At 43.7% G+C, this 23061-nt stretch overlaps 1 protein-coding gene across 1 annotated transcript in view; it reads left to right on the forward strand.

Moving 5' to 3' along the window:
- FANCD2 (FA complementation group D2) overlaps positions 1 to 19350 on the forward strand; it is a 1101131-nt gene extending 1081781 nt beyond the window's left edge. The window contains exons 43-44 of the mRNA XM_086938826.1: positions 1152 to 1238; positions 16798 to 19350. Coding sequence (XP_086794952.1) covers positions 1152 to 1238; positions 16798 to 16887 — 177 coding nt within the window. The 3' untranslated portion in view covers positions 16888 to 19350. The remainder of the gene's footprint in view (positions 1 to 1151; positions 1239 to 16797) is intronic.
- The last annotated feature ends 3711 nt before the right edge of the window (positions 19351 to 23061 follow it).

A 23061-nucleotide genomic window follows, 5' to 3' on the forward strand; every position in this document is an offset into this window, starting at 1 on the left:
CTTATAGATTAATATGTGTCTCTCTCTCTATATATATAGATAGATATAGGTATACTATATCTAAGTAAGGGGTGCTTACACCACCTTACCCAGGCTGCAAGTGCACACCTGTGGTGCCATTTTGGAAGGCTTCCCAGGGGTGGCATAATACATGCTTCAGCCCCTGGTAGGCCTCTGGGGTACCTATGGTACCATATACTAGGGACTCATAGGGGTGACCCAGTAACCAATCTGGTATGTACCTAAAGTACATGCAATCAATTTAGAGAGAGAACAGCTAGGCTGTGGTTCTGATTATCAGGGCCACAGCCAGGCTAAAGTCGAAAAACCAGTGAAACACAGCAAAAAGTGGGGATAACCATAGGAAGCAGATCCTACTCTCCTACATACAGTAACACATAAATATTGGTCTGCCATAGTCACAAAACTCTCCGATGTTCACCCGGGGGATTTGGAGGGCTTGAGGGGCTCCCGGCAAGACAGAGCATTCTTAGGCACAGCCACTATGGTAACAAAATGAGATATAGCAAGCAAATTGAAATTCCCCACACCTCCCACCGTGGCACAATGGCGCAAGGGACTGGATTGGTGTGCGATGCAAGAGAAACTTGTACGAAGAGAGAGGCTGCCTTAAGAAACACGAACGAGTATGGGGTAAATGGCTGAGCCATGGAGTGAGTCAGGTGATATCATGACGAGTGTGTCTCCCTAGTCTTATTGCATCTGTACTTCTTATTGGTTTTATTTGATGCTACCTGCATGTCACATACCATGTACAAAACTATGGTGTATCCCGACAACCTGCTGTGTGGTTGTATTATTGTTAATAAAAATCAATAAAGTTGATTATTAATACAAAAAAGATTGTGTGAACACTAAAAATGTTGTTTGCAAGGATCAGCAGAAGATACCAGTACAGTTACCTTTATAAGGCAAAATGGACAAACACTGTGAGTACCTTGGAGTACCTGTGAAACATTTTAAAAGAACTTAGGAATGGGCATGGAAAGTATTACAACTTAATTGAGTAGACCTAAGAGTCTTTATCTGTGGCTTTATTCATTCAGAGGATTCTCTGCTGCTTTTTCACTCAATTGGAACCATTTGCTATTGAATTCTCATATTGTTATTTTACGGATGTTTTACTTTAGGGGGAAGAAATCCTATCGCAGACAACCCAGGAAAGTGAAGCAGAAGAAGAGCAGGCCTCACAGCTGCCACCAGATGATACAGTGGAGGTAATGTTTTGAGAGCAAGCTTCCCCAATAGATTAACACACAACTAAGAAAATGTTTTCAATTTAGCAGTATTGACTCACAGAAAGGGGGCAAGGATTTAAAGTGTGTTATGTTGACCTATACAAACGTCAAAAGGTATTTAATTAAGCAGTATTTATGGTAAAACGCAATATTTGCAGTAAAAACACTCCTTGGCATAATGGTGAATAACATTGCTTGGTAAATATATGGTTGAGCTTTGGATTCAATAGATTTTGATTTCTAGATTCCACAATTTACTTAGACTGTTACAAAACTCACAAAATATTAGAGAAGTAAATGGTTACTTCAGAAGTGTGATTTCTAAAGTGGTGCTTCAGTTTAAAACATTGACTTAGAAGAATAACAATATAAACATATCTTGCTACTATTGCAGTATATTCTGTAGTAAGTATTTGTTATTTAAATCTAGTAAAACTTTGACCTGTATACGAGCTGGCCTGTCACATCTGTTATAGCTTTTTGCGACTAATATGCTTTTTGTGAATCTGTTTTTCACATTCTGCATTAAGCCACAAGGGTTTAGTGGCTCCTGTAATCTGCATCACATCAAAAAGTCAACTTTTCTGATGGCTACTTCTGAGTGCAGATTCCTCACCTTTAGGATATTACCCAGGCACCATACCACAAACTGAAAATTTAACAGCTGTGCTCTTGCACATCACAGTGCAGCTCAGCGCGGACTTTGATGTGCCCCAGAAGTGATGGAGCTAAGACGTATATATGAGGCACTCCTTTTTGCCGACGTCAATTTGTTTCTTTCCACACCTTTGCAGGCGGATCCAGAGCTCCACTAGGTTTGGCGAGTTTTTCAAATTGAATTCCACTGTGCAAGGAAAGATGCTCCCACCTAAAACGACAGGGTTCATAAACAGTCATGGCATGGTTTGATGTCGGTGACGGACACGCATGAGGTGTTCTTTTAGTATGTGGGCTCACGGCACAACTCCAAATTGTGTGATGAATGTGCCCTCATGCACCCGAAAGCAATACGGGACCATGAAACTAAGCTGTATGTCCAAACATCAAACAAAGTCACAGATCTCATAAGTCCTAATCATATGCGCAGACACATTTCCACTCCTGCTATAGGTCTTCTTCACTATCAACATTACTGTTCACAATCAACATTATCCGTTTAGACGAAGTCTAAATCAAAGAGGAAACACAAGAAGGCGAAGCGGGACTCAACCCCATCCTGCCATTTTGTATTTAAAAAAGTTTAGAGAACACTAAGTTGCCAGTCGATCTTGCTCCCAATCTCCGATTGAGGAACCGATCCCACTGTTGATCTTAATATGCCCAGAGTCCTCCAAGTAATCGACAGCACTGCAGGAGTCTTCAAATAGGGCATGCTGCATATTTTTGGGCACTCTTCCAGCTCCCTTCGGTGCACCTTTAGACCCCAAGGTTCCGCAGGGGTTTCCAGTCAGGTTACCACGAGTTGATCGGTCCTCTGCACCATGTGAGCCCCTGGGAACCTGCCTCAATTCCACACAGAGTCTAGCGCCGACTTCCACTCCAGCTCCAAGACTTGCGCTTGGTCCCTCTTTCATCAAAACCTGTCTCAATGTCTCCAGCACTGGAGGTGGATCCCCTACCAACTTCAATGTCTAACCCAAAGCCAGATCCATCTCAACCTTAACATAGGTGCTACTGCTGAAGTTTCATCAACTCTTTGGTTCTGATTCTGGCCAGAGATTGCCACCACTCAGGGATAACAATGGTGATGATGAGATGATTTACCCCCACATTATTATGGCATTTTGTACATGATTTGCAGAAGGCCAGTGGGATTGATGCCTCCCCTGATACAGGGTTGATATCCCCCTTGGGCCACCAATGGAAGAGAGAGCTTCCTTTGCAGTTGTAATCAGACGTGATGCTGAGGTCCTTGACATACAATTATGATCTGTTCAAGTTAAAATACTGAAGTGACCAGACAGAGACATCAAGGTAAGGAAACATGTAGTTTATTGACCGTTAGTCTCCACAGCTCCCAGGATACTGGCAGGTAATCACAGGTAGTGAACATTCAAACATCAATATTCTGTTGTCATAGAAATGACAGAATAGAAGCTATATGGAGAGGGGAATAAGATTACTACAACATCTCTCTTCTCCCCCAAAACCCCCAAAATAAAACAAAAATTAATAAATGAAATACAAAATGGACAGAAGGAGAAGAGAACATCAAGTTAAAAATACAAAACTTAACCACATTACAGATCCAGGTGAAACACGAATCCTACCACTTCTTCGTGGTGGAACATATTTCAAAGATGAATCAGTTGAATTTAGACTTTCTTCACAAGAAAAAGTGGAACCATTTTCTGTATTATCAGCAGTAAGATCTAGTTGAGAGACAACCCTCTCAGGAAGCTTGTAAACTCTCGAGAGGTTCCACCAGTTCTTCCCATTGACTCTTACAGCACAACGAGCAAGAGTATCTACTCTTACTGGAGAACCAAACTTCGATAAACCTTTAGGCACATTGTGAGGGGACTTGATTTTTACCCAATTATCCACGGAGATTTTTTTATTAAAATCTTTAAGGTTGGCCCAACTCGACTGACTAGAAGAACCACACCTTTCAAGTGACACTCTCCTCTTAGTAAGAGAGCCCCATTATTTCATCCAAGCAGGACACAGATTAAATGAAGCTTCTCTACCCCTAAGAAGTTTAAAAGGACTTGAACCAGTAATAGCACTTGGAGTTGTGCGATGTGCCCACAGCATACTTTGAAACACCTTCCTTGATATTAGTTTTCGAAGAAATAGCCCATTGTACACATTTCACCAGAATGCGTTTGGTGCGCTCAATAAAACCATTTGCTTGTGGGAGATAAAGAGCCACACGCTTGTGAACAATATCAGATTGGCACAAAAACTCAGACATTTCTCTTGAAGTAAATTGCACCCCATTGTCGGAAACAATTTCTTTTTGGAAGCCCTCTCTTGCGAATAGACTCTGAAAAATTGTTAAGACTTCCAGTGAATTGGGGTCAGACATAAAATGAACCTCCCACCATTTACTAAAATAGTCCACTACAACAAGAGCAAATTTGTACTTTCTTGGCAGAATATTAAATGGCCGACAAAATCTACAGCCAGTTTCAATCTGGGGCCATGACTTCTTGGAGGTGAGGTGAGACTATTTTTACAACCTTGTCACTTGAGCAACATGTCAAGCAACCTTTTACCACATCATTGATCTGACGATCCATAGAGGGCCACCAATGAAAGGAACAAATCCTCTTTTTTGTGTTAGTTTGTCCGAGATGTCCCTCGTGTCCGAAATCAATAATGCCATTTCTCAATGACTCAGGTGGAACAAACTTATTACCTCTCATGATCATTCCACCCTCCTCCAAGGTGAGCTCATCAGCAATTTTTGCAAAAGGATGAAAACAACTCTGAAGATGTTTTTCTTTTGGCCACCCTGAAACAATATAATCTTTTAAGTCCTTGAGAACAAGATCAGACTCTAAAGCATGAAACCATTTGTGTTCAGTAAAACACCCTAAAGAACAAGCATCAACCGGAGCAATTAGACATTCCTCATCAACGTTTTCTTCCAGATCATGTGTGGAAAGAGGAAGGGGAAACCTTGATAGAAAATCAGCCCTGGTGTTCTTCCCTCCTGGTATGTGTGCAACATCAAAATTACCTCAGTAACTTAGAACTAAGTATGGCAATCCTTGGAGTATGGTCTTTCACTATCTTTCCTTCAAGAATGGGGACAAGTGGTTTATGATCTGTGAGAAAATTAAAACTTTTCCCCCACAAGAAACACTTGAACCTCTCAACGGTCCAGCAACACGCCAACAACTCACGTTCAATTACTGAATGTTTTTTTTCACTTGATCGTAAAGCCCAAGAGGCAAACCATACTGTATAGACCTTCCCCTGTTTAACTTGAGATATCATGCCCCCCAAACCATATAAACTTCCATCAACCGACAGGGTACATTTTGAACTGGGATCAAAGGGTGTGAGAATTTTACAAGACCTCAAATCTCTCTTTATGCAAGTGAATTCATTTTGAGAAACTTCATCCCACTTAAAAATGGTTCCTTTCTTAAGTAACTCTTTCATGTGTACAGTTTTTGCCGAAAAATTTTGAATAAACTTAGAATAAAATTCACACATTCCCAAAAATGAAGACACAAGTTCTTTGGAGGAAGGACAAGTAGCAATAACAATGGCCTGAATAAGACCCTCCCTGGGTACAATTCCTTCTCCCAAAATGTGGTGCCCCAAATACTCAATGGATTGTACACCAAAAACACATTTGAGTTTGTTTGCACAATACCCCTAGATTCTAACCTCTTCAAAACACAAGAAAGATTTTTGTCATGAGACTCTTTACTATTTCCTGCGACTACGATGTCATCCTGGTAAACAACAATGTCAGCAACACCGTCCAACACCTTCTCCATTATGCGTTGAAAAACAGATGCCACCGAAGCCAGCCCGAACGGCATCCTTCTGAATTGAAACGCACCTATGGGTGACACAAATGCAGTTACATGTTTGATTGCAGGGTCTAATTCAATGTGATGATACGCCGATACTAGATCAATTTTTTTTAAATAATTTGCACCAGCAAACTTAGACAGGATATCAATGCGAGGGAGAGAGTGGGAATCAACCCAAATTTCTCTGTTAACACTGCGTAAGTCAATACAAACCCTAAGACTTCCATTTTTTTCGCGCCACAACCAAGGGGGACAACCAAAGGGACGACTCTATGGGTTCAATGACCCCTGATTCACACATTTTGCGGAGTTCAACTAAAAGATCATCCCTAACACTAAAGGGCACAATACGTAACTTATGCTTAATTGGAGATGCACCTTCTTTCACTTTAATAAAATGTTTAAATCCACTAATACATCCTAAGTTGTTTCCGGAAACGTTAGGAAACTTGCAAAACCAAGACGTGGAGGTTTCATCAAGACTATGTTCTTCGACCGCCGAAACATGCTCTTAAGTGCCTTGCCTAAGTGTCATTCCAAACAATCCTTGGTGGTACCACCCTAAAATGTTGAGCCCTTTCTTAGCTACATACACTTTTCCTTGAATGTGTCTGTTCTTGAATACAAGAGACGTCTAAAAAAAAAAAACAGATAATTCTATTTTCCTACCCTCATATGAGACAGGACTCCTATCAGGTGGATTGAGTGGTTTGTCACTCCAGGTCTTCTCAAACAGCTCATCTGTAATCATTGTCATGCGCGCCCCAGAATCAACTAAAAGATGAAGAGGCTTATTATCCACTTTAATCTCAACCACAGGGTCAATACAATCTTCAGATTCATCCTTGACAACAACTACCAAATAAGATAAAAAGCTAACAACCTCACATTCTGCCTCATTTGATTTATCATCCTCATTGTATACCACACTCACACTTCTCTTGAAATTGCATACTATGGCAAAATTACCCTGTTTTCCACATTTGCCACAGGACGCAGCCCTAGCTGGACAAATCCTCGAATTAGGAAAATGAGCAGCAAAACCACATTTACTACACACATTCTTTGGAACACTACCCCTTTTTTCATTTTTGTTAGATACATAATTAAAACCTTTTGATTCAGTTTGTGGTTTGTTCGATTAAAAACTTGAACTTTAACATTTTTGTCTCCACCGTCCTTAATAGCACCAACCAGATTTTTGTCTGGTTTCAACTCTCTTTTCGACTTTTGTGATAACTCAATACCCTTAACTATAGAAATTGTTTCTTGTAAAGAGGGATTTTTTAGAGTAAGTAACTTCTCTTGCACTTTTCCATCATTAGTATGAACAACAATTCGATCGCGAATAAGCTGTGATGTAAAATGTTCAAACTCACATTCAGATGCAAGTATACAAGGGCTGCTCATCCTTTTCCTGTTCCCTTGTGAAAAACGTATGTCTAGCCACAACGAGACTGCTTTCTACATCAAATTGCTTATGTAACATTTTAATAGCTCTGTACCATACCTTCCACCTGACAGGTGGATCGCCTGGAAGCTGTAAAAATGGGGGTGGGGCTTGTACATTCTGCATGTTGTGGATAGACCAGTAATGAGCACTCTAAAGTTAAATCTAACAAAGAAAAAAATTGAAAAGCACTTGTAAGAAATACTGAATAAATACAGGATAATTAATGCACCAGCACTTGTAAGAAATACAGAATAAATACAAGATAAATAATGCACCAACACCACCTGTAAAGCAAAAGTTAATATCCACACCACCTGTAAAGCAAAAGTTAATAACCACAGTATCATAAAATTGCTTCTTCTTATTTATCCCTAAGGCTGTTGTAATAAAACCTCCTCAGTGCGTTGAAGAAAGTTTCCACAGACTCTGTATATAAAAAATTGTCACCACTAGTGAAGATGATCGCTGAACTTGTAGATTGCTGAAGTGGTTTCAGACCTCACCCTCACGGTTTCTTTTTTCCTTTGATGCCGCACTTCCGACCTCTTTAAACAGAAGGGCACTACCGGCACTTCCGACAGCTCTCACAGCGTGCCTAATGTGCATGCGCTTTAAAGAGCTCTCAATACATCCGCACGAGAGAGACACAGCTTGTGTTCTGCTTCCGTTGTTGAAACGCATGAGTGTCACACGCACTTCTGATACCTTTCACGCATGCGCAAAACTAAAACACAGCATGTACTCGCCCACAGAGGCGTATTAGCATGAATTCAGTGACGTGCGTTTCAACGTCTCACCAATGCTGAACAGAGCCTGCGTTGAAGGTTGACACTGTTGACGTAGCTGACAATCTCTGAGACGGACGAGAGTTCCACGACGTCATCAGTTGCTCGCTAACTCTGAACAAGGAAACATCACCATACGACGACGTCAACAACTCGGAACGGAGCCAGTGTCACATTCCAACTCGCCCGCAACTAGCAAAATCCTCACGCTGAGAGCAAACCACCTCTCAATCAGACAACTCGCGCGGCAATGAAGATGACTGGACTTCTCCTTCAGGGATCAGCTCCTCCGTGTTAAGAGCGACTCCAAAACGTGTCACCTCAGCATATACTCCGTGTTTCTAAAACTTCTTCACCACTACATCGAGATCGCGGATCCCATTGGTGTGTACAAACATGCAGAACAACACAGGATACAGTTTGTTCCAAACTGTGAACCAACCACCTTCACTCAACGCTTAATGAACAAAAACTCACAGTGGGTTGTTCATGAGCACCATGGAAGAAGCTGCACAAGTGGGTGGAGGCACTAACGGTCAGTCCTCGTCGCCAAATTGAAGTGATCAGGCAGAGACATTAAGGTAAGGAGACATGTAGTTTATTGACAGCTCCCAGGATACTGGCAGGTAATCACAGGTAGTGAACATTCAAACATCAACTTTCTATTGTCATAGAAATGACATAATAGAAGCTATGTGGGGAGGGGAATAAGATTACTACAAATACATTTTCTTTCTGAAGTTCTACAACCTGGGCCTGCTTCCTCCGAGCCGATACACCCATTTAAATAAGCCCTTACTGATTCTCTTATGGGTTCTTGGTCTAAGCCATACTCTTCCCCACCGGGGAACAGGCAGGAGACCAGATGCCACAGACCGGCACCTGCTGACCTGATTTTCTTACGGAGCATCCTACTCCTGAGAGTTTGTTGGTCCAAGTTTCCACTGGAGCATCCTAACTCATTCCCAATGAGACCATTTTCCCCATCCGCACAGCCCCCCAAAATGTAAACAAGTGAGGTATTTAGGAAACAAATGTTGTCTTCAGCAGCCTAGCCATGAGGTTTTTCTGGTTACCTGCATGCCCTCTGGGACATGGCCAGTAAGATTTTTGATGCAGACACAGAAGAGTTGAGGGCCTCCTTGACTTAAACCATTCAGCCAAATGTAATTCATGCTGGCCTGGATACTATTGATTGCTTGGGGCGAGCAGTTTGCACTATAGAGACACTTTGTCACCTTGCATGAATGCTACCTACAAGTCTTTCTAGAGATGTTCAGGCATCCCCTATGGATATGCTTTGAGATGTATCCGCCTGCTAGTCGAAAAAACTGATTCTACCCTAGAACATTTTAATGACAGTGGGGTCACAGCAGATTCTTTGAGACTTTTAACCTGTGCCAGACAGTATCCTCAACCATTTCAGCCCTTCCAAGCCTACGCCAGAGAGTTGACATATAGGCAACACCAGGCCTCCCCACTGCAGTCACCCCAGTTCTTTTGTGGCTGGGCATCAGGGAGGCAACTTGCAGGTCATGAGGTGCACTAATCTTTACAGTTTCCATTGCCCCTCCCCTGCCCTGCAGCAGCAGCTTCCAAACTGCTTTAGGTTGCCTTAGCAGTGCACAACCATCCTGTGGGTGGCCATCCATCACATCTGACAAGTGGATCCTCCAGATAGTCCAGCAGGGCTATGACTGTCTCTTCCTTTCTGAACCACCGCAGCATTCTCCCACATCAGAGCAGCATTCAGTGAGGCAGCTAACCATCTTACTGCAGGAGGTGCAAACTTAACAGTCAAAAGCAGCCATCAAGAGGGTTCCAGACTAGAAATAGGGAGGGGGTGTTGCTGTCGCTATTGCCTTGGTCAAAAGAAAGATGGAGGTCTTTATCCTTTTTTACTATTATGATCTTCGCGCTCTGAATGTTTTCCAGCAGAAGGACAAATGTAAAATGATCACACTGGCCCAGGTTCTGTTTTTCCTGGGTCAGGCGATTGGATAGTAGGCTTGGACCTGCAGGATACATACTATCCTGTGCCTGTCCTCTAGTCCCACAGACAATATCTGTGGTTCTAGGTCAGCCTTACCAACGCCCCTCAGGTGTTCATAAAAGTGATGTCGATGGTCGCCACCCCTCTTCAAAGATTGGGGATTGCAGGTTTTCCCTACCTCGATGACTTGCTCTTAAAGGCGCTCTCGCCAAAGTCAGTCATGGACCACCTCCAGACAACAGAGACATCTTTGGAATTCTCGATCACTGAGCCAAAGTCTCACCTGACTCCTTCACAGAGACTTCTTTTTACAGGTGCTGTCTCTGACACAGTGCAGTTCAGGGTGTTTCCTCCATCACCAGTCCAGGACAATCTGGCAATGGTCCCAATGTTTCAGCCTCGTTTCTGGATCTTGGTGAGAGCAGCACTGAGTCTTCTTGGCCTTTTAGCATCTTTCATGTCCACTTTGCCAGGTAGCAAATGCGAGTTCTGAAGTTGAATCTGAAGTGTCAGTCAACCTAGCAGTAAAGAACCTGTCAAATGTCTTCAAGGTTTCGGAGAAGACTGCACTAGATCTTCAGTGGTGGCTGTTTGACCACAACCTGACCAGCAGCAGACCCCTCATACTTCCCTCCGAGGGATAGCGGTTGGGGAGGTCATCAGGAAGAGGTGGAGGTCATAGGACTCTGGCCTCTGGATGAAAAGCACCTCCTTATTAATGTGTTGGAGTTGCGGGCCATTCGCCTGCCTTTGGAGGCTTTCCTGCTGTCCATCAAACAGAGGATGGTCCAGGTTTTAATGGACTACACCACTGCCATGTGGTAATACAACAAGGAGGGAAAAGTGGGGTCCTGTGCCAAGTGGCTCTACACACTTTGAGGTGGTGGAAATGTAAGGGCATTTCCCTGATGCTGAACCAGGTTACTGTTAATGTTGTAAGTTTTGTAGAGCGCAGAGCTGCCCCAGCTAAGGGGCGTCCCAGCGCTGGCTGTTGCAGATATTGAAAGAGGCTACTGATAGAAGGAACACTGGGCCTATACATTTGGAAAAAGATGAGTTTTATTGGCTTTACGAAATGCAGTATGATTGTTGATGCTTTGGATACAGACAGAAAGAGAGTTCCAAAGTTTTGCAGCGAGGACACGGAAAGAGTGCCCTCCCGCTCGCACATTTCTCACCCGGGGGACAACAGCAAGATGCTGGCCCATGGATCGTAGTTGGCGGGTGGGTATGTAGAGTGAGAGATGATTCACCAAAATATCCAAAAGTAGAGACTCAGGATTTTGTGAGTGATGCATAGAGACTTAAACTCAATGCATTTCGCCACCAGCAGCCAATATAGTCTGCGGATGGCGTTTGTTGTGGGACAGGCTCTAGGAAGGGCAAGTAGGTTCCTGGCAGCCACATTTTGTGCCCTTTGCAAACATAGGATCTCAGCCTTATTTGCCCCTAGGTAAAGTGAACTGGCGTAGTCCAGCTTCTATAGAATGGAGGCCTGGATAATGACTTGGCGTCCTGTGGGATCAAAGATGCCCAACAGGGGTTTGAGCCTGCGCAGGAGTCTGAAGCAGGTCCCAGCTACCATTTTAGCTTGGACCTGAAAGTTAAGGACAGAGTCGACCCATACTCCCAAGTTTTTGACATCCTGTTTAGGTGCGGGTCAACAGCCAGAGTCGAAGGCCACCAGTGCTCGCTCCACAGCTCAGTATCTCTTCCCCACTAGCAGAATCTCTGATTTGCTCACATTTAACTAGAGGCAGGTGGCAGTCATCCACTCTGCAATGGCTGTTAGATCGCTCCGGAACTTGAGCGCGTCCTGCTTGGAGTCGTCAGATAATGCCACCACTAGCTGGGTATCGTCAGCATAAGATACCACAGTCCTCTACTCCTAGCTACTGCCGCTAATGATTGAACGTATAGGTTGAATAGAGTTGGGCTCAACGCTGAGCCCTGTGGAAACCCTTATTTGATAGCGTGTGCCTGGGAGCTGAAAGGGGGGACCAACACCTGGAAGATTCTCTCAGATAGAAAGGAAGCCAACCAGCCTCCTCCAGACGCTGCATCAGAATCTGATGGGATACCGTGTTGAACGCCGCGCTCAGATCCAATAATATCAGCGCTGACGTTCGCCCAGCATCTGATGCATCCCTCGGATGTTCGGTTACCGCTAGGAGGGCAGTCTCCGTGCTATGACCTGGGCGAAAACCATTCTGAGAGGGGTCAAGCAGATTGTTATTTTTTAAGAATCTTGTCAGAATGGGGTTGATATAGGCCTCTGCGATCTTAGACACCCACGTCAGGAGAGCAATAGGGCGATAACTCAGCTTTAGATGTATCCAATGTAGGTTCTTTAATAAGGGGACCACCATGGCCCGTTTCCAGGCCCTGGGGACTATAGCCGTGGATGGGGACATATTGATCAGCTTACAAAAAGGCAAGAGTAGATGAGGCAATGATTTAAGGAATTGCTCTGGTTTAAGAGGGTCTGCAGGAGAGCCTTATTTGACTTTCCTGCAGATCGTGAACATCTCATCTTGAGAGATCGATGGAAAGACAGAGAGCATGGGGGTAGCTTAAGACCTATGTGCAGGGCCTGATCTGATCGCGGTGTGGGTGGGAGAAGGTCCTGTAGATGTTCTCGACCTTCTTAATGAAGAAAGCGGTGAGATCTTCACATTGCTGGTTGGAGAAGAGAGGAGGGGCTTTAGGTTGCCCTGCAGATTTAAGATCTTTAAGTATCATAAAAATGCATTTAGCAGGGTAACTGCTATTTCTAATTTCATCAGCAAAGTAGGCCGCCCTTTCCCTCTGGATGGCCCTATGGTAGTTCTTGATGGCTGCCTGATAATGTCCCTTCAGAAATGGGTCGTAATCCCGTCTCCATGCCCGTTCCAGCCTTTTGCATGCTTTCCGGATCATGGCCAGATTACTGTTATACCTAGGCTGGATTGGCTGTTACGGCTCTGTGACCACTTGACAGGGATGAGTGTGTCAAGAGAACGTTGAATCCAATCAGATGAGGCTTTTTCGGCCACATCAGGGTCATCCGGCATGCTAGGTGTATGCATGAGGAGGAGGGCATGAAACTGTTCGATGTCAAGTTCATGCCAGGGGCATTTTAGGACCGTATTCCGGGCTACCCTCTGGAGGGGCTCTACCCCCAGAAGTGTCATGGGTACAACGTAGTGGTCAGACCAGCTCATCGAGATAGGTAGGTTGACTGTGAGGGTGGATAAAATAGAGAAAACAGGATCTAGCAGGTGACCAGCAGAGTAAGTGCAGCCTAAGACATGTTGTGTCAGCTGGAGGACTGCAAGGTCTGCTAGAAAATTGTCTATTTCACAGTCATGTTTGTTATCCAAGTGCAGGTTCAGGTCGCCGATAATGCTAAAATTGGCTGATCTAATAGCCAGTGTGCCTGCTGCATCAATCAGTGTATCCCTGAACTCTTTAGAGGGGCCAGGCGGGCAGTAGACCCGTAACCCAGACATTGTAAAGGTGGCATTAAAGGCGATCTTAAAGTATGCACACTCAGCCCGCCAGGACCTCTTTCATAAGAGTGCAGGTGTAGATAGATTTAAAGATAATAGCAATGCCACCACCTCTGTGTTAAGAGTCGCGATGTTAAAACCCTGGGTCAAAACCAAGCTAGGCTCAGCCTCCGTGTTAGCCGTGAGCCATGTCTCTGTAAGGAAGAGGATGTCTGGTGACTCATCTTGCAACAGATCATACACATCAGCAAAGTGCTTTACTAAAGAGCGGCAGGTTTAACTAAGGAGTTTAACAGCGTGCCTAGAGGGGGTTGGAGGGGATGTGACCGCCCAAGAGTTAAATCCACAACTTCTGCAACAAAAAGGGCCCTCAGGTGGGACACCCACTAGATGGTCGCACAGACTGACCCACTTCCTAATAGAAAATAAATAACACCAGAAGTAAGTCTGCATGCTGCCGGCCAAACTGGCAGCATGTCTGGCTTCGTCCAGGCGTGACGGGCGCAGACGGGATTGCCTTAGGCGCGCTCAGCGACGCGTCCGCTGACACATGAGTTTAAATAGCAGAGAGAGCAGCAAGAATAGACCGCCCCCTCCGACACCCGGAAGTGTAGAGCTGGCAGGGAGTGGCCAGGAAAATTACTGCTACGCCCTCCACGCCAACAGCACTCAGCTGCGGTGGAACGGGGCACAGTGCAGAAGCATGTGAGTTAAAAGTAGAAATGAGGAGGTTTAAAAGTAATGCACACATCGAAGGTAGCACACTCACACACAGATATTCAATGGCCACGTTAGTCAATACCTACTGAGATCACTGAATGCCAGGGCGTATTAACTTATCTAGCAGATTGGCTACACCCCAAGGCGGCAGAGGGTGTTGTCCGACAATGGGGAAAATGTCTGGCTAGACATTTTCACCACTGGCCAGGACAAGCAGTGTCTGAAGATTTTCACATTAGAGTTCCTGCAAAAGACCTCTTTAGGAAATGCTTTTCGACTATTGTATGCCATCCCGCCTCTAACTCTCCTGCCCATAGTTTTTAAGAAGATCAGGAATGACAAGGCCCAATTCATCCTACCCGCCCGCAGTGGACCAGGAGTTTGGGGTACCCGGGAAGTCTGAGTCCAAAGACCTTCTGTGGCTGCAGCAGGGCAGAGTTCTCCACCTGAACCTACGCAATCTACATCTCCTTTCATGAAGATTGAATTGTGGCAGTTGACCACGTTTAACTTGCCAGCCTAAGTTGTGGATAATCATCCAAGCTGATAAGTGTCCTTCCGCGAAGACTGTCTATAATGTGCATGGCTTATCTGCACTTACAGATGTGGTTTAATAAAGGTTTAACATGTTCCCTCTCAATCGAAGTGGGTCCTAATTTGCTCCTGGCATTTCTCCTGTGTGCTCACTTTGAGCTGCTCATTGCATCTTCTGGCTCTAAAGACTGTCTTCCTTATAACATCATAAGTGAGTTCCAGGCTCTCTAGCTGCAAAGGCCCTACACCACCTTCTTTCCGGACAAACTGATGCTGAGGACCAGAGCAGTAGTTTTTGCCAAAACGAATGACTTCACATTGGGCAATCCATCACCCTTCCAAAATTATTTTCTCTGTCTAACCCCTGGAAAGTGTAAGAGAGACTCTCTCGGCTGGATCTCATAAGACATTCATTGCACCAACAACTATTGGTGAGTTATCAGCTTTTTGTGGGGTTCTCAAGGGCAAAGAAAGGTAAAGCACTGAGAAGAGGACTTTGTCAAGGCAGATTGTTCTTTACATTAAGATCTACTATGCATTGACTAGGAAGCAGCCTCCAAAAAGACTGAAAGCCCATTCCACCAGGGCTAAGGCTGTTACCACTCCATTGGCACACCAGTACATGTTCTTGACATCTGTCAGTCTGCAACCTGGTTGTCAGTGCACACATTTAGCATGCACTACTACCTTGGCAGCAAAAGACACACAATTGATGGACGGAATGCAGAACAAATCAAAACATTCACCCCCAGTCAAGAGATCTGGGTTAAATCCATCATTCTTTTGCTCATCATGCCACACCAGTTAAGACCTGGCCATATGCAAATCAGTCTTGACCCTGTTCCTCATGGGAACAGTCCAGCCCGAACTGCCAAGCCAGGAACTCCCTGGAACGGAAACAAGCATCCTAGGACCGGTTTCGGTGTTTCACCCCCTCATCAGCCAGGATAGCTTGAATCCAGTGGCACAGTGAGCCCAGGACCCACGTCTGGGCGTCCCCGGCGCACTTAGGGCGAGAAAGTCCTCCCTGGACGGGAAACAAGCATCCTAGGACCGGTTTTGGTGTTTCACCCCTCATCAGCCAGCATAGCTTGAATCCAGTGGCACAGTGAGCCCGGGACCCACGTCTGGGCATACCCGGCGCACTTTGGCAGCCAGCATTACTTAGCTTTCGGGCCTGTAGGACCTTTTAGTCTGAGCCCACTGCACAGACCTTCTATCGTGGGAAGTACTGCTTTGGTATCTATTCTGAAGGTGAGGAATCTGCGGTTAGAAGTATTATCCAGCAGATTAACCAATTACTAACCTTTAGTAACGCTTTTCTGGTGAATATTCAATCTAACTGCAAATTCCTCACTGCTCTTCCGCCTCCCCGTTCTGTGGAATGGTCTCTTTTTACCATCTAAAAGGGTCCCAAATTGGAAATCTGCACTGGTACCTCCAGTTGTTTTTTGCTCTGCTCCCGAGAGCGTGTAAAGAGTCGAGCAATAAACTGACTTTGATGCACAGAGGTGGCTCCACTATGTCACTTCCAGGGCAGATGAAATCTAACACAGAGCAGCACAGCGCCACATAGCGGGATAAGGGAGCACTGCTGTGAAATCATCTGGATCCAGTCTGGTGTCAGGGAAATATTCTAAAGGTGAGCAACCTGTGGTTAGATAAAGTATTCACCAGAAAGAGCATTACCAAAGATAAGTCACTTTCTCTTCTTTAATTCCAATGTTCAGGCGACCAAGATGTACTCCTTAGGAGATGGCTTTACCATTTTGTTGGAGATGGTGATGCTTGAGATTATTCAGGGAGTATTTGTTGGGCATACCAGGTGGTGGGCCGGTTACCAAGTCGCTCTCTAAACTGATATGCAAGATTGTGTTTGCTTGTCAATATATGCTATCATCTGTTGCTGATACTATTCCAAGTAACTATATTCCAAGTAATTATAACATGTTTGTGCAGCGAGACATCCAGTAAGAAAATCATCTTATCCTATGAGAGGACCCCTTAGCCAGTTTCTGTTGCTCTTAAAAATCTTTGTTCTAAACAAGGTGTATGTTTTCTAGGAAGAGGGAGAGGAGGAGGATGGAAGCGATGAGGAAGACGCAGGAGCTGCAAACGGTGAAAGTGATGAGGAGTCAACTCAAAGTGAATGATTCACCCTTAAGGGCAACACTTTATATCCGCACAAACTATTTATTGCTGCTACTGGTGATCGAGGAGTAAGCTGAAGAAGTCCAAAGATGTTGTCCCTAAATTCACAACTTATTCCTTTTGTAGCAGTCCTACCAAATGAAACTAAGACAACTGTTTTGGATCAATGGAATTCTCTGTTGGAAGCTCAGTTTATTGTTTGTGCCTAATGATAACATGTTAAAGTTGGGGATTAATCAACCTTGAACAGAGTGATGGAAAGTCTTTGGCAGGGATGTTCCAGATTTTTTCTGTAATTTCTTTCATTTGCTTTCTTGTCAGTGTAGGCCAAGAATTGTTGACTAAAAAACAACAGTTGTTGTTTATTCATTGAACCCTCTGCTTAGTACATCCCTTACTATTAGCCACAAGTGCTTTTACTGTTTGGTTAAAAATGTGCATTCTGCAGCAAATCTGCACTTCAGTCACTTACATTTTCATATTCTTGTAAAATGTTTACTAACAATTGCATATATACTACTTATATAAGTAGTTAATTTTGCGTTGCAAAGGATACATTAACAGTATAGTTAAACGATTGGCAAATATATATGTGTACATTTTTACTATTCTAAGTTATTGATATACAGAATTCTATAGTTTTGAAGCAAGTATTTGTGTGGTGTTCAAAGGCAATCTTCCTAGTTCTTTACTCACCGCAGTCTTTAACGATAGTGATAAATTCTTGAGTGCATTGTTAATATACAAATATTTCCCAGCAGCGACTCAACAAACCTACATCTGTCCTTTTGATTCCAAAAGCATTTTTTCTTACAGATAAAGGGTTGTTTTTCTAATACTAAAATATTATACATGTTTTCAGTAATGGATGATTGTAAGTCCATGATCTGTCATGTTGTAGTTTATAATACCATACACATGATCAACAGTGTCCCATGAAAAGATCACAATGCCTTGCATTTTGTTCATGACCACATTAATGTGTCCAAATGCTGCACTATAAATGCCCCAACCCTTTGTTCCTGACAGTAGTCGTCATACATTTTAAATCCCTCCCTTCTTGTAGGTTTGGCAGTGGCACTAAATAATGCTGTTTTTAGAATCTTGTAGAAGGGCTTTAGCTTTCCAGATCTACATGCAGAATTGACTTTTTAAGCAACATACTTCATTTTAAAGTTTAGCCATTTAAAAAAATTAACTTGATTGATCAAATATCAGTACTATACCGAAATATTCTTGAATCAATTTAATACACTTCTGCTCATTCAAGGGCTTTGGGTTATTTTTCTGTAATGTATATGTTAAATAAAATGTCTGTCACCAGGGTGATTCATCAATTTGGTTTAAGCAGAACTAATTACCATCGTATACATAGATCTGAAATAGCTGGGGATTTGTTAAAGGTTTCCAAACATACAAATATTGGTTTCCTTAGGTGTACTTTGTAATCCACGGTAAACCATGTGCTCTCCAATGTATAAAAATAGTCTCTTTTCTAAGATTGTAGAAAGCTATGGGTTCTACTGCTACTTTAGAGGGGACATGCAATGTTTACCAATATAAAATATGTAAATCTTTATATTTTATATTTTAACACTTGGTAAGTTTCTGAAAACAAATATTCTTTAAGTCTTGTTTTTACTTTTATTTAAGTATTTTACTTACTTGAGTAATAATACACTTTGATAACTGCCTTAAACCATTGAAAAGGGCATTGATAACAAAGAGGAGCAGGACGTGCACTTTACAAATTCTGTCAGCAAAGATGGAAATGAAAATGATGCATTTTTCTTGGTGGTGGAATGCAACAATAAATTTAGCCCTTTGCTTTTCATGGTTGTAGCTTTAAATTCAGCGAGCCGTGAACTTTTCACTCATTACTAACATCACTTCCTGTTACAAGGTAAAGATGGCTTCACCAAGGACAGCCTAAAATATTTGATTACAACCCGTTTAAGGCAAGGAAAAGGGTTTTTGACATTAAGGAACAGAAAAGCTATTTTTGAAGGGAAAAAAAGTGTAAGTCCCAGTTGCCTTTACTGATATTAAGTAACCCTAATCACCATAATTAATTGTAATGGCTTGCACTGATATTTTTCCTATTCAATTATATGAGTAATTTCCTATTTTTATATGTTGATTCTTTTTTTTTTTATATCCTGCTGGCTATTACTCCCTGTGTTTGTTTGCAAACCTTAGAAATATTAAAGTCTCCGCTGGGATGTTGGAAGAATGGACTTATGCTGGCCAATACTTTGACATCCTCACTTGTTTAAACGTTTGTGAAACGGAAAGCTTTGGTTGAATACTATTTTCTTATTTTCCCATTACTTGCAAAACTCGTTCAACCAGCAGTGGCCTTGAAAACATTCTTGAGTAATTGTCTTATATATGTTTCTCTGATTTTCAGTTTTTTATTGTCTGTTGTATGTGTAAAATAAAAGTTTTCTTTTTCTAAGTTAAAACGTGTTTAGTTGATTCCTAACTACTTATACATGAATCCAAACCAAGATTCTTTAAACTAACTTGAGGTTTGTGTTCTTCTTTGTGGTCTCAGGTGAGAGAAATTCGGTTAAGCGTTTTATATGGCCAGAACGTTTTTGGAAACACCCCTAATTGTTCTAATGTTTCTACTTGGGGAAGATAAAGCATAAATGGCTTGCTTTTGATCAACGTTTTTCTAATGTGTGCCTTGTGTTTTTGCAGATTTCTTGTATAAATGTATCCACAGATGTAAAGGAAACCTCACAGACTCAATAATGAAAGGGATCTGCTCCATAAAGTAACTAAATGCACCAGTATTTGTCAGTATTCTAATATCCCTCTCCAAAATAAAACCAAGGAAAAAAGTGAGCCAATGTTAGAGTACAATCGAGAAAATAAATGTTAGAGAAGAAAATATCTTCGCTGAAAAGGGAAGGAATATGTAGGAAGTAAGGTTTTTAAAATATTGTATTGACGTGCATTATTACGTAACACAAACAAGGATTTTGTCACTAGTTTCATTCCAAAAAGGATATTATGACTTGTGAAAACTTAATCACATATTCCTATTGCTTTAGAACTAAAGTCCCCCTGCTCCTGTATTTCACAATGTTCACTGATATATTTTAAAATTAAATGTGGATGTCTTCTTTTATTAACCTGCATATGCCTGCTAAGTTTCATGATTCTAGTAGGCCAAGATGTTATTTTAATCGAGGTAGTACATTTTCAAGTGCACATCTGCAAGGCGTGCCCCTTCTCCCCACTAAAGTAGCACTTATGAAGAGGGCCCTTCCTCTTCTTCCTTTGAGGGACTACCCCACGTCCAGGGTTAGAGTAATAGCTCACAGCCCTTAGACACTCTCTCTTAATGAGTATTAAGAAACAATTCTCTATATCAGAGACCACCCTACTTAGTTCTGCAGAGTGTGTTTGGAAGTACACAGTCCAAACTGGGCAGATTTTAATCAGTATGATCGCTTGAAATGTCCTTCTTCTGATACACAGTGAATTTCCCAACTTGAGTCTCCAACGGAAGAGAGTGATTCATTTGCTTTAGATATTAGACATGCTGGTGAGGTCCTGAATTTGCAACTTACTTCTGTTGATGTTAAAATAAATGTCCTTCTTGAAGTTCTTATGCCTGGGCCATCTTCTTCTGAGCCCTTACTACCATTTAAGGAAGCCCTGAAAGACACTCTTATGGATATTTCGTCTAAACCTTGCTCTTGCCAATCAGCAACCTGGCAGCTGGACAGACACTGCAGACCTGCAAACCTGATTTTCTTACGCGCCATACCACTCCTGGGAGTTTGATGGTGTGAGCTGCCACCAAGAGGTTGAATCCTAATTTGTTCCCAAATAATCCCCTGATAGGGAGTTGAAAAGCATGGAGGCATTCTGAAAGGGTTTGTTCTCTTTGGCCAACTCAGCCTTGAGGTCGGGCAATGCCAGTTGTCTGCTAGGCTGTTATATGCATGCCCTCCGGGACACGACCAGTACAATCTTGCCGGCATTCCCAGAAAAGTTTAAAACATTCAGGATGCAGCCAGATGTGTAATTCACGCTGGCATGGATACTACCATTATTTGGGGTGAGCATTCTGCTCAACATAACAGCCACCTGCATACTTTTTGTATGATGCCCAGTGGAGCTACCTCGGTAGCTATGGGTGAGATTGACTTTGGGCTCCCTCCTTTGACTATCACCTACCCAGCCGGACTTCGGGCTAACGCGCCCACGTCTCTCCTGACCTTACCTTCCCCCGTCCCCCTTCCCCCAACCCTCCCCTCTCTCCGCTCCTACTCTATCCAGCTTCTGTCCTCTGCCCTCACATGCCCTTGCCCTTTGTCCCCACCCTGTTTTTCTGTGAACCTCTTCCTTCGCCACTTGAGACTGATCTATTTTGTCTGATGCCTGATGGAGCTACCTGGTTTAGCTATAGGGAAGATGGGCCGTGGATTCCCTCCTTGGTTGTCACCTACCCAGTCGGTCTTTAGACAGACTTCCTTTCGTCTCTACGGTTGTCTCTTCCCTTATCCTCACTGTTAGACCTGTCTGGCCTTTTGCGAAGTCCCTCCAATTTATTATTTATTTTGTCCCCTTTTTGCCCCTCATGTCTTTATTATTTTTGTGTCCACTAGATTTTTCATGGTGTTGGCCTGGGGGATAGGTGCACTTTTGCCCTCATGATTTTTCACCTCAGACCTAGGTGCCCTCATGACAGGAATTCACTTAGTCTAACAAAATGGTGGCTCCTAACTGCCATAACTGTCAGTCCCCTAGAGTGCCCCATAGGTTAACATCAGGCCTTCCAGAACCTTCTGGACTCTACTGGACCCTGTGAGGACAGTCTATATAAGGGCTGGGGTCAGGAAGCCATTTTGGGTAGTACAGGGAGTTGGAGGAGAGAGGCAGTGGTGTGAGGAGGAGGACGCACTGGAGCAGTAGTTGCCTGAATATTAGTCAACCTTCTCAGGAAGACGTTCCCCCTTTGGCCCCTGACCAAACCCTCCCATCGGACTTCACCTTCTGTGGGAACCGGTGCAACTGTGGCGGTTGGCCCCTTGAGCCCCCTTTGACCCTCTCCCTCAGTTTCCCAAATACTTTCTGGGAACTTGCCCTTCATCTCCCATCATAAGCTCATCCTACCAGAACCTCGTGAGTGAAGACCAGGGCGAGATCTGTCACCCTACGCCGCCGAGGAATCACTGAATCGGGGGCGTGAGCTGGCGTAGGCGTTGCTGGGCTGAGCGTCAGAAGGAAGTAAGCGCTATCCCCTGCGCAAGCTCAGTGACGCGGCTGCAGAAGAGGCGGGGAGTCGGCGTAGGACGGAAGAAAGTAAGCGCTATCCCCTGCGCAAGCTCAGTGACGCGGCTGCAGAAGAGGCGGGGAGTCGGCGTAGCACTATTCCCATGCGCAGGCTCTGAAGCGGTGAGCAGCTTGCAGCCGAGCGAGTGAGGCAGCGCCTGGCAGGTACACTGTTCACCCGCGCCTGCGCTGCAGTCCGATCCCGTGGAAAGCGGAGTGGCGCTCACGGGTGACTGAAACCTCGGTTACTTCGGTCCAGGCTCAGCCCCTTTCTAGCACGGGGCGGAGGGCCGATTTCCGTGTGAGGTGCAGCGGAGAAGAGAGTAAACTGAGGAGATGAGTCAGCGGCAACCTCTGTTTTGATCCCAAGTAAGGTGGGAAAGCAGGGGAAGAGTAAAAGAGTGACTGATGATTCAGCCAGTAAGCTGGGGAGGAGTTGCTTTATACCCCTAGTCCGGGACTAACTGTTGAAATCCCCCTACACGCTTTTGAGCTCTTAAGATCTCTATGTCTCGCCCTGATAAGGTGAAGGAGAGCCCGTTAAGAATCCCTGGGTAACAGTCACAGAGATTCAAGTTTATTAGAGATTTTCCTCAGGGCAGGAGAAGTGACCAGGGGATATGAAAGATATTAAACTTGATTATTGAAGGATATTGTGGGATTCTTTTACAGAGGAGGAGGGGAAGAAGAGTCTGTGTCCTCATCCTATTTACCTATGAGCAAGTGATAATAGAGTTATAGTGACAATACATCTGCAAACTTGTAATTGTAAACCTGGGGTTACTTACCTCTTGAGAGGAAGGTGTCACACAGTGGGCGGAGAGGTAATATTCCAGGGTTCTAAGACCTGGATATTTCTAAAGTGATAAACTAAAGTGGAT

The sequence above is a fragment of the Lissotriton vulgaris genome, chromosome 9 (genome assembly GCF_964263255.1).
Source record: "Lissotriton vulgaris chromosome 9, aLisVul1.2, whole genome shotgun sequence".
NCBI lineage: Eukaryota > Metazoa > Chordata > Amphibia > Caudata > Salamandridae > Lissotriton > Lissotriton vulgaris.